The 12,360-nt window shown below is 40.6% G+C and overlaps 1 protein-coding gene and 1 non-coding gene across 4 annotated transcripts in view; one reads left to right on the plus strand and one right to left on the minus strand.

The window, feature by feature from the left end:
* FBXW4 (F-box and WD repeat domain containing 4) overlaps positions 1–12,360 on the minus strand; it is a 106,693-nt gene that overhangs the window by 60,760 nt on the left and 33,573 nt on the right. For all 3 annotated transcript variants that reach the window (XM_053583048.1, XM_053583046.1, XM_053583047.1), the window contains exon 5: positions 11,583–11,677. In XM_053583048.1, the coding sequence (XP_053439023.1) occupies positions 11,583–11,677 (95 nt within the window). The remainder of the gene's footprint in view (positions 1–11,582; positions 11,678–12,360) is intronic.
* Positions 1,549–1,655, plus strand: LOC128582693 (U6 spliceosomal RNA). The gene has a single exon (XR_008379140.1). It is a non-coding gene; the product is annotated as a U6 spliceosomal RNA (small nuclear RNA).

A 12,360-nucleotide genomic window follows, 5' to 3' on the forward strand; every position in this document is an offset into this window, starting at 1 on the left:
GCAAAACGGATCGTTTTCTCAGAGAGCTCTGGGATAATTCAAAGAAAACTAATATTCAGCAGTGCCTGTGGCTCAACAGAGGGGTGCCGGCCCCATACGCTGGAGGTGGTGGGTTCAAACACAGCCCCAGCCAAAAACTGCAAAAAAAAAAAAGAAAGAAAGAAAGAAAAGAAAAGGAAACTAATATTCACCTTATAGGAATTCCTGAAGGCAATGAGGTGGCTTCAAAAGGCCCAGATGCTCTACTCCATGAGATAATCAAGGAGAACTTCCCAGACATGCCAAGAGAGTCTGAAATTCAGATAGCAGTTTCAGAACCCCAGCATGACTCAACCCAAATAAGGCATCTTCCAGACACATTATAATTAACTTTGCCAAAGTTAATATGAAGGAGAAAATTCTGCAAGCAGCCAGATGTAAGAAAACCATAACCTACAAGGGGAAGAATATTAGAGTGACTGCAGATCTCTCTGCTGAAAACTTTCAAGCTAGAAGAGGGAAGTCATCGACTTTTAATCTCCTAAAACAAATAATTTTCAACCCAGGATCCTGTATCCAGCTAAACTGAGTTTCCTTTATGATGGAGAAATTAAATACTTTAATGACATTCACATGTTGAAGAAATTTGCCATAACTAAACTAGCTCTCTAGGATATTCTCAGACCTATCCTCCAAAATGACCAGCGCAAATCTCTACCACCAAAGTAAACTCAGTCAGAAATTTTTGATCACATTCCAACTTCCACAGTGGCAAAAGGATTAAAAATGTCCACTGGACTTTCAAAAAACTCAATATACCCAAAATTCTACCAGCTGATCAATATTCTCAATTAATGTGAATGGTTTAAATTGTCCTCTAAAGAGGCACAGGTTGGCTGACTGGATTCAAAAACTTAGGCCAGATATCTGCTGCATACAAGAATCTCATCTTACCTTAAAAGATAAATATAGTCACAGTGTGAAGGGATGGTCGTCTATATTTCAGGCAAATGAAAATCAGAAAAAAGCAGGTGTTGCAATTTTATTCACAGATACAATAGGCTTTAAACCAACAAAAAGGAAAGATAGGATGGTCACTTCATATTTTTTAAGGGTAACACCTGACATGATGAGATGGCAATGATAACATTTGTGCACCCAACCAGAATGCACCTCAATTTATAAGAGAAACTCTAATAGACATGAGCAACTTTATTTCCTCCAGCACCATAATAGTTGGAGATTTTTTTTTTTTTTATAGAGACAGAGTTTCACTTTATCACCCTCAGTAGAGTGCTATGGCATCACAGCTCACAGCAACCTCCAACTCCTGGGTTTAGGCGATTCTCTTGCCTCAGCCTTCCAAGTAGCTGGGACTACAGGCGCCTGCCACAATGCCCGGCTATTTTTTTGTTGCAATTTGGCTGGGGCTGGGTTTGAACCCACCACCCTCGGTATATGGGGCCAGCATCCTACTCACTGAGCCAAAGGCGCCGCCCAATAGTTGGAGATTTTAAGACTCCTTTGGCAGTGTTGGATAGATCCTCCAATAAGAAACTCGGCAAAATTGTGCTCGCTTCAGCAGCACATATACTAAAATTGGAATGATACAGAGAAGATTAGCATGGCCCCTGCGTAAGGATGACACGCAAATTCGTGAAGCGTTCCATATTTAAAAAAAAAAAAGAAAGAAACTCAGCAAAATTAAAAAAAAATGGAGACTTTACATCCTTCATATTAACCTGGATGGAAGTGGAAGACATTATTCTTAGTAAAGCATCACAAGAATGGAGAAGCATGAATCCTATGTACTCAATTTTGATATGAGGTCAATTAATGACAATTAAGGTCATGGGTGGGGAAGGAAAAGCAAATGCGGGAAGGAGGGAGGGGGTGGGGCCTTGGTGTGTGCCACACCTTCTGGGGGCAAGACATGATTGCAAGAGGGACTTTACCTAACAAATGCAATCAGTGTAACCTGGCTTATTGTACCCTCAATGAATCCCCAACAATAAAAGAAAAAAAAAAAAAAAGAAACTCAGCAAGAAATTTTAGACTTTAACTTAACCATTCAACAATTGGATTTAACAGAACATTTCATCCTAAGAAAATTGAATACACATTTTTCTCATCAGCCCACGGAACATCCTCCAAACCTGATCACATCTTAGGTCACAAGTCTAACTTCAGCAAATTTAAAAGACTAGAAATTATTCCATGCATCTTCTCAGACCATCATGGAATAAAAATTGAACTCAGTAACAACAGGAATCTGCATATTCATACAAAAACATGGAAACTAAATAACCTTATGCTGAACAATAGCTGAGTCATAGACGAGATTAAGAAGGAAATTATCAAATTTTTGGTACAAAATGATAATGAAGACATGAATTATCAGAACCTTTGGGATACCACCAAGGCAGTCCTAAGAGGGAAATTTATAGCACTGCAAGCCTTCCTCAAAAGAACAGAAGGAGAGGAAGTTAACAGCTTAATGGGACATCTCAAGCACCTGGAAAAGGAAGAACATTCTGATCCCAAACCCAGCAGAAGAAAAGAAGCAACCAAAATTAGAGCAGAATTAAATGAAATTGAAACAAAAGGATTATACAACAGATCAATAAATCAAAAAGTTGGTTTTTTGAAAAGGTCAATAAAATAGATACACTTTTAGCTAAGCTAACCAGGAAAACAAAAAAGTAAAATCTCTAATATCAATCAGAAATGGCAAAGATGAAATAACAACAGACTCCTCAGAAATTCAAAAAATCCTTAATGAATATTACAAAAAACTCTATTCTCAGAAATATGAAAATTTGAAGGAAATAGACCAATACTTGGAAGCACGCCACCTTCCTAGACTTAGCCAAAATGAAGTGGGAATGTTGAATAGGACTATATCAATTCTGAAATAGCATCAACTATACAAAATTTCCCTAAAAAGAAAAGCCTGGGACAGATGGCTTCACATCAGAATTCTACCAAATCTTTAAAGAGGAACTAGTACCTGTATTACTTAACCTTTTCCAAAATGTAGAAAAAGAAGGAATACTACCCAACACATTCTATGAAGCAAACATCACCTTAATCCCCAAACCAGGAAAAGACCCAACAAGAAAAGAAAATTATAGGCCAATATCACTAATTAATATTGATGCAAAAATATTCAACAAGATCCTAACAGAATCCAGGAACACATCAAACAAATTATACACCATGACCAAGTGAATTTTATCCCAGGGTCTCAAGGCTGATTCAACATACATAAATCCATAAATATAATTCATCACATAAACAAAATAAAAAACAAAGACCATATGATTCTCTCAATTGATGCAGAAAAAGCTTTTGATAATATCCAGCATCCTTTCATGATCAAAACACTTAAGAAAATTGGTATAGAAGAGACATTTCTTAACCTGATAGAGGCCATCTACACCAAACCCACAGCCAATATCGTATTGAATGGAGTTAAATTGAAATCATTTCCACTCAGATCAGGAACCAGGCAAGGTTGCCCATTGTCTCCACTGCTTTTTAACATTGTAATGGAAGTCTTAGCCATCACAATCCGGCAAGAGAAGGTAATCAAGGGTATACAAATAGGGTCAGAAGAGATCAAACTTTCACTCTTCGCAGATGATATGATTTTATGCCTGGAAAACCCCAGGGACTCAACCACAAATTTCTTAGAAGTGATCAAGGAGTACAGTAGCATCTCAGGATACAAAATCAATACTCAATAAATCAGTAGCTTTTATATATACCAATAATAGTCAAGCCGGAAAAACAGTCAAGGACTCTATTCCTTTACAGTTGTGCCAAAGAAGATGAAATATCTGGGAATTTACCTAACAAAGGACGTGAAAGATCTCTATAAAGAGAATTATGAAACTCTGAGAAAAGAAATAGCTGAAGATGTTAACAAATGGAAAAACATACCATGCTCATGGCTGGGAAGAATCAACATTGTTAAAAATGTCCATTTTACCCAAAGCAATTTACAAATTTAATGCAATCCCTATCAAAGCTCCACTATCATACTTTAAAGATCTCTAAAAAATAATACTTCATTTTATATGGAATCAGAAAAAATCTCAAATAGCCAAGACATTACTCAGAAATAAAAACAAAGCAGGAGGAATCACACTACCAGACCTCAGATTATACTACAAATCAATAGTGATCAAAACTGCATGGTACTGGTACAAAAACAGAGAGGTAGATGTATGGAACAGAATAGAGAACCAAGAGATGAACCCAGCTACTTACCATTATTTTATCTTCGATAAGCCAATTAAAAACATTCAGTGGGGAAAAGATTCCCTATTTAACAAATGGTGTTGGGTAAACTGGCTGGTGACCTATAGAAGACTGAAACTGGACCCACACTTTTCACCATTGACTAAGATAGACTCTCACTGGATTAAAAATTTAAACTTAATACATGAAACTATAAAAAACTAGAAGAAAGTGCGGCAATACACTTGAGGAAATCAGCCTAAATGAATATTTTATGAGGAAGACCTCCCATGCAATTGAAGGAACACCAAAAATATATCACTGGGATCTGATCAAACTAAAGAGCTTCCACACAGCCAAAACACAGTAAATAAAGCAAGCAGATAGCCCTCAGAATGGGAGAAGATATTTGCAGGTTATGTCTCCAATGAAGGTTTAATAACCAGAATCCACAGAGAACTCAAACGTATTATCAAGGAAAGAACAAGTGGTCTCAGGGTGGACAAGGGACTTGAAGAGAAACTTCTCTGAAGAAGACAGGCACACAGTCTAGAGACACATGAAAAAATGCTCATCATCTTTAATCATCAGAGAAATGCAAAGCAAAACCACTTTGAGATATCATCTAACCCCAGTAAGATTAGCCCATATCACAAAATCCCAAAACCAGAGATGGTGGCATGGATGTGGAGAAAAGGGAACACTTCTGCACTGCTGGTGGGAATGCATACTAATACCTTCCTTTTGGAAAGATGTTTGGAGATCACTTAGGGATCTAAAAATAGACCTGCCATTCAATCCTCCAATTCCTCTACTAGGTATATATCCAGAAGGCCGAAAGTCACTTTATAACAAAGATATTTGCACCAGAATGTTTATTGCAGCCCAATTCATAATTGCTAAGTCACGGAAGAAGCCCAAGTGCCCATCGACCCATAAATGGATCAATAAATTGTGGTATATGTACACCATGGAATATTATACAGCCTTAAAAAAGATAGAGACATGTTTTCATGTTTACATGGATGGAGCAGGAACATATTCTTCTTAGCAAAGTATCTCAAGAATGGAAGAAAAAGTATCTAATGTACTCAGCCCTACTATGAAATCAATTTATAGCTTTCACATGAAAGCTATAACCTAACTATAGCCCAAGAAGAAGGGGAAAGAGGAGAGGGTGGGAGGGGAGGGGGGAGAATGGATGGAAGGAGGGTAAGTGGTGGGACCACACCTATGGTGCATTTTCTTTTTTTTGTTTGTTTCACTTTACCGCCCTCGGTAGAGTGCCATGGCGTCACACAAGTCACAGCAACCTCCAACTCCTGGGCTTAGGCAATTCTCTTGCCTCAGCCTTCTGAGTAGCTGGGACTACAGGCACCCACCACAACACCCGGCTATTTTTTGTTGCAGTTTGGCGGGGGCCGGGTTTGAACCCACCACCCTCAGTATATGGGTCCGGCGCCCTACCCACTGGGCCACAGGCACCTCCCAACTATGGTGCATTTTACAAGGGTACATGTTAAATTTACTAAGTGTAGAATATAAATGTATTAATATAATAACTAAGAAAATGCGGTGAAGGCTATATTAACCAGTTTGATGAAAATATTTCACGTGGTATATAAAACCAGCACATTGTACACCAAGATTGCATTTTGTGTAAGCTATGATTTAATTAAAAAAAAAAAAAAGCATTGAGTGAGTTATGAAGCCCTGGGCTAAAGGACTGCTGCACAATTGGGAATCAAAGGAATCCAAACTGAAAGTTGGCTACTTATTTTTTCAATCTTTCAAACTTCTCTGTCAGAGAAAACTCCAGATGCAATTACCTTTTACTAAAGAAAGATGTATTTCAACCAGCTAGTTGCATCTATCACACACATAACACACAGTAAACCCTGTAGCCACTGGAACAAACACCCTGCTTTCCCCCAAAACCCATTCCCTTACCAAACAATGCACAATGATCGCTTTCCTTCCAGACTCTCCCTCACCTCTGGGAGAAATGAAGCAAGAAGGGGCAGCTTCTCCATCAAAATCCCCCAGAGGCCTGAACTCACTTTACATATTTGAATCGGTACATTTCATGCAGACTTGGACTAATCTCCCCCAAAACAAACAGGCCACCACAGTAAGCAAAGTTACACAAAATTATATTGTATATTTAATAACACAGCTAAGTCAAATTTCTACACCTATACCACTCACATATTTCCCTAATGACAGAAGCAGGAGAGAAGAGATTAAAACCCAATTGTCCTGGGAGCCTTCCTGACCACACTCACATGACAGCAAGTGATATTCAGAGATGGGGAAAGAGTTCTGCTGAGCAACTTCTTTTTCTTGGAGATGCGAGAAATTTTTAGTGATCTAAAAATAGACCTGCCATTCGATCCTTCAATTCCTCTACTAGGTATATATCCAGAAGGCCAAAAATCACTTTATAACAAAGATATTTGCACCAGAATATGCAAATTGTTTGGCAATAAATATGGCATCTGAAGAAGAAGGAGAAACTATGGACTCCTTTCCCTTCCCCTCATAGCCAAACAGGGTAGGTAGGTATACAGATTCATTTCACCACAAGGGCCCGCCACAACGCCCAGCTATTTTTTTTATTTTTGGGTTGTAGTTGTCATTGTTGTTTGGCAGGCCTGGGCTGGATTCGAACCCACCACCTCTGGTGTATGTGGCTGGTGCCCTAACTGCTGAACTACAGGTGTCGACCCTGTAAATCATGAATCTTAAGAACGGGATTTTTTTTTTTTTTTTTTTTTTTTGCAGTTTTTGGCCAAGGCTGGGTTTGAACCCACCACCTCCGGCATATGGGGCCCTACTCCTTTAAGCCACAGGCACTGCCTAAGAACGGAATTATTGATATCTGGATGAGAACATGGGTGGGAGGTTATGCGGGAGGCAGAGGAATAGGTCCTTGCCTGCCACCTTCCTTTGGAGTCTATTGATTTTCCTTCTATGTTTTTTTGAGTATATAAACATGATTCTAATCACATAACTAGTATGTCTGTATGTATTTATTTATTTTGAGACAAAGTCTCACTCTGTCACCCTGGGTACAATGCCAGGGTGTCATAGCTCATAGCAACCTCAAACTCTTGGCCACAAGCAATCCTCTTGCCTCAGCCTCCTGAGTAGCTGAGACTATAAGCACCTGCCACCCCACTCATCTAGCTTTTCTATTTTTAGTAGAGATGGGGTTTTACTCTTGCTCAGGCTAGTCTCGAACCCCTGGGCTCAAGCAATCCACCTGCCTCAGCCTCCCAGGGTGCTAGGATTATAGGCGTGAGCCACCACACCTGGCCACACATAACTAGTATTAAATGTCGTCCTCCACAACTGTTTAGAAATCAAAAACTCAAGGTCATAGAAGGTGGGAAAGGCAACATTGGACACAGGACAGAATACCTATTTTCTCCCAGTCATGATAACCTCAAATTAAGCCTCGGGTTTGAAGATTCAGGTTTCATACTACAAGTGCCTGGGTATATACATATACACAGTGAATAAGGTAGAAAAGCCTTGGCATCAAAGACAAATAAAATGAACAGGTCTGAAAAATTATTTTAAATAGAAGAAAGAGATTAACTGAGTAAAGAGCTGTGCTTGGTCTCCTAACTATCCAGGTTCCTTCCACCTACATATGGGAGCAACAAGAGGCTGACAAATTGTCAGATAAACAATGAATATTTGCCCTAGAGGACAGCTGCTGCCCTCATCTCTTCATGTTCTTCATGAGGGGTCCAAGGTCACATCACATCAATGATACACTAAAAGAGGAATAATGGCAGAGCAGGGTACAGAGGTAGCCATTGAGAGCAAGGCCACTATAGGGGGAAAAGGAAGAGAGATTCCCACTATAAAAGAACAATGTAACTCTCTGAGGGCCAAAAGGAGCTCAGGCAAATTGTAGATACTTCAGAGTAGTTGAAGCCAATAAGCAAATATTATACCAGAAAAGAAAAGAGTTTCATTCTGGCATTTCAAGAGTGAAATCTGGCATAAACCATGGCCCATTTATTTATTTATTTATTTATTTATTTGTTTGTGAGACAGAGTCTTGTTTGCCTCAGACTACTGTGCCAGGCATCAACCTAGTTCACAGCAACTTCAAACCCTTGGGTCCAAGTGATCTTCCCACCTCAACCTCCCGAGTAGCCGGAACTATAGGCACCTGCCACAACACCCAGCTTTTTCTATTTGCAGTAGAGACAGAGTCTTACTTTTACTCAGGCTGATCAGGAGTGTTAGGATTATAGGCGTAAGCCACACAACCCCTTTTAGCCTTTAGAGTATTTTTTAGAGTATTTTCACATAAATTATTGCAGGCCATCTTCACAATAATCTAGTAAGGTCTGTAAAGAAAAGAGTATTCACGTTTAATAGATGAGGAAACTGAGGCTAGGAGAAGGAATGACTTTTTTGAGGCTGCCGTGCTAGCTGGTGGCATAGCCAAACTCATCTCCCAGACTGCTCTAAGTAACAAACCCTAGGGCTAAGAGACGGTGTCTCCCAAGATTGAGAAAATGGATGAGTTTATTAAAAGGTTTAAATTCATGGTCAAAATGAAAAGAAAAGGATCTAATAATAGATAAAAATATCCTACTCCCATCATGCCCTATATATTGTTTGAACAAGAGAAAAAGGGCAGAGCTAATACCAGCATATACCCTGGTCATCCAGTGTAAAGATAAAATCTCAAATAAAAACTATTCTTAAGGCTCGGCGCCTGTGGCTCAAGCGGCTAAGGTGCCAGACACCTGAGCTGGCGGGTTCGAATCCAGCCTGGGCCCACCGAACAACAATGGCAGCTGCAACCAAAAAACAGCTGGGCGTTGTGGCTGGCACTTTTAGTCCCAGCTACTTGGGAGGCGGAGGCAGGAGAATCTCTTGAGCCCAGGAGTTGGAGGTTGCTGTGAGCTGTGATGCCACAGCACTTTACCCAGGATGACAGCTTGAGGCTCTGTCTAAAAAAAAGAAATAAAGAAAGAAACTATTCTTAAAAAGAATCTATTGATGTCTTGGATTGGAGAAAAGGCCATCTCAAATAACTGGAGGTCAGAAGCTGAACAGCCTGCCAACTATGAGTGAAAGAATCTCCCAGGCCAAGAAAATATACCAAGAAGACAAGAAGACTCTGAAGAAGAATGTGAAGAAAACACAAGATCCAAGTCTTCACCGAAGATAAGACATGTCAAGGACTTAGCAATGGGTCTAGCACAAAGCAAATGACTAATAAACGTTAGCTGCTAGTAGTAGTGGCAGTCAAACAGTAGCAGTAATAATTATAGGAAGTTAAGTCCTTCTGTAAAGCCAGTCTCCAAACTGTGGCCCAAAAGCCCAAACTGAGTTTATTGTGATCTCAAATGCTTCTTAAATGATGAAGGCAGACTCTGCCCTCAACCCCTTTTATTGACACAATCTTTAAGAGTGGCTGTACTCTATTCTAAAAGGTGGTTTAAACATTCCAGAGACAGTGGCTGGAGTAGAGAAATGTGGGGGTGAGGGTATAAGGGTGAGCCTACCTGTGTCCTTTGCCTCAATCTACATGCAGAGAGCACATGGACAATCTCCAACCCTGAAGAGCTTCCCTCCTGCACCAACCCCACTCCAGTCTTCAGCCAGCAGATATGCACAAACAACTACTAAGACGAAGTCACCAACACACCTGTCACCCCCCACAGGCTGTCCTGCCTTCCTTCAAACATTACACATATCCAGCCCACAGAGCCCTAAGCCTCGCTAATTGGTTTTAAAGAGGGTAGCATTAGGAAGAAACTGAGGAGGGGACAAAACTCGATGGCTCCATTTTCCACTCTCTGCTCCCACACACTTAGCCTTTCCACTCCCTGCTGGTCTTTCCTTCCCTGTTTCCTAGGATTGCTAGAATGATTTGTTCTCAACAGTGACAGGTTTATAGGTTAGCTGACACCTCAGCTCTGTGGAATTTTAATTAACTTCTCCCATCTTCAATACGCTAAGGAATGGGGTCTCCATTCTCTGGGGTCAGCAATGTGTTTCAGGTCTTGCTATATCAGCCGTCAAATTGAAGAATTAATGACGTGGCTAATCGGCTCTAATTCTTAGGAAGAAAAGAAATCTGAAAAGGAGGTGTAGAAGGGAGCAGGAGGAAGGGTACAGGCTCCATGGAGTGAGGAGAAAGGCTGAGCAAAGAGGGGGGACCAACTTACTCATAAAGTAAGTGACTGACTTAAACCCAGTATTGGACATCAGCAGCCCCACAGCTTTCCCATTTCTATTTGGGTGGGGAGTGAGGGGTGAAGAAAGTGGGATAAGAATCTAGGCAAATACTTTGGCAGAGAAAGTATAGGAGAGAGAGTCTATGTACCCTGTTGAGGGGTGGGAAAGAGACTCTGCCTTGGTTCTAGAGAACCTGGAAAGCAGAAGTTGGGATTCAAAGTTCATACGTTCATAGACAAAGCTTGAAAAATACCAGTGAGGCCAAAGGGTAGGGTAAAGGGTAAAAACTTCACACTTCTGCTACAATCATCTATGTCTCTACTCCACATTTATAACTCTTCATTTAAGGGCCCAGATGGATAAAGTTCCCAAGCCTCTTCTGATGACTCAACTCTTTAAGGGATACTACAGAGGACATTTTCTAAAAGGAACAAAGCAGAGATATGAGTTAAGAGAGCAGGCTGGCTGGTGTTGCCATCTCCCAGGGATGCTGCTTTGGAAACAACCCCAGAGGGCATCTGGTCCAGAAAGGACACCTCTGTTAACAGCTGAACTCTTACTACATTCTAATATAGTATACTTTCCTTAACATTAGCCCTAGGAAGTTAACTCAACCTCATGCATGTACAAAGTTACCTAAAGACCTCAAATCTCTGGAGAGTTTTTAAATCTCCATGAAAGCAGCTCAAACAAACCTAGAATATATAAGAACATAAGAAAAGACCTGGTGTGGTGGCTCATGCCTGTAATCCTAGCATTCTGGGAGGCCACTCTGGGAGGCCAACGTAGGAGAATTGCTTGAGGTCAGGAGTTCGAGACAAGCCTGAGCAAAAGTGAGACACTGTCTCTACCCAAAATAGAAAAAATAGCTGGGCATGGTGGTATGCACCTGTAGTTCCAGCTACTCAGGAGTCTGAGGCAGGAAAATTGTTTGAGCCCAGGGGTTTAAGGTTACAGTGAGCTATGATGATGCCACGGTACTCTACCCAGTGTGACAGAGCAAAATGCTGTCTCAAAAAGAAAAAAAAAAAAAAAAAAAGGAAAGAAAATATATAAGTAGAAAATTTTCTAGCTCACCTAACCTAGTTAAATTAAAGCATTATTATATAGGACAAAACTATATCCAAAATTGTCTCCCTTACCTGAGTAATGGGCTGATAGCAATGGACCAGACTCGATCTTCAGTCTGGATGGTGTGTAAGCACTGCCCCAGCTGGCCTGAGGCCAAAGGCCACACCTGGAACAGGAGAGATGATCTCATTGGCATTGCCTGGGATAAATGGGGAGGAGTGGTGCACCAGGAGGGGTAACTTTGTGGGGGAGGGAGGAAGGCAAGGAAATGGAGAATCTTTTCTGCCCTGTATACACCAAGTTCAGAGTATCAGCAGATGGGCCTCTCCAACTTCTGGCTCACCTACCAGCTAGATAGACCCTAGCTCCCCATTCTGACTACCCTCTTTTATTTCCACCCAAGAGCCCTTTTACTAGGTCAGTTTTATACCAGAGAATCAGAAGTTCCACATTCCTCAGCTGAGACTTAACTAAGAAGTGGGCAGATAGGGCTTGCCACTCTCAGCAACTTTCCCATGTTTGTGGATTTCCTTTCTCCTATCTCTCACCAAGATTTTACTTTGGGAAAGTAGGGAGAGAAAGGAATCAAGGTGCAGTATAGGTGGACAGTGAAAGAATTAGAGAGAGGAGCAAAAAGAAAGATGCAAGCAAAGGAAAGAATGGAAGAAGAAAGACTTCAAAAAAGGAAGGTGGTGTGTTGTTGTTTGTTTGTTGATAATACCCAGGATCCAATGCTATTCATGTCAGCAGGGAATTTAGCACCTAGTGTCACCAAAAGTAGCAGAAAAGCTTAACTCTTTTAAGCTACCATATCTCCTACAGGTTAAAAATATTGCTTAGAGCACATTA

The sequence above is a fragment of the Nycticebus coucang genome, chromosome 3 (assembly GCF_027406575.1).
Source record: "Nycticebus coucang isolate mNycCou1 chromosome 3, mNycCou1.pri, whole genome shotgun sequence".
Lineage (NCBI taxonomy): Eukaryota > Metazoa > Chordata > Mammalia > Primates > Lorisidae > Nycticebus > Nycticebus coucang.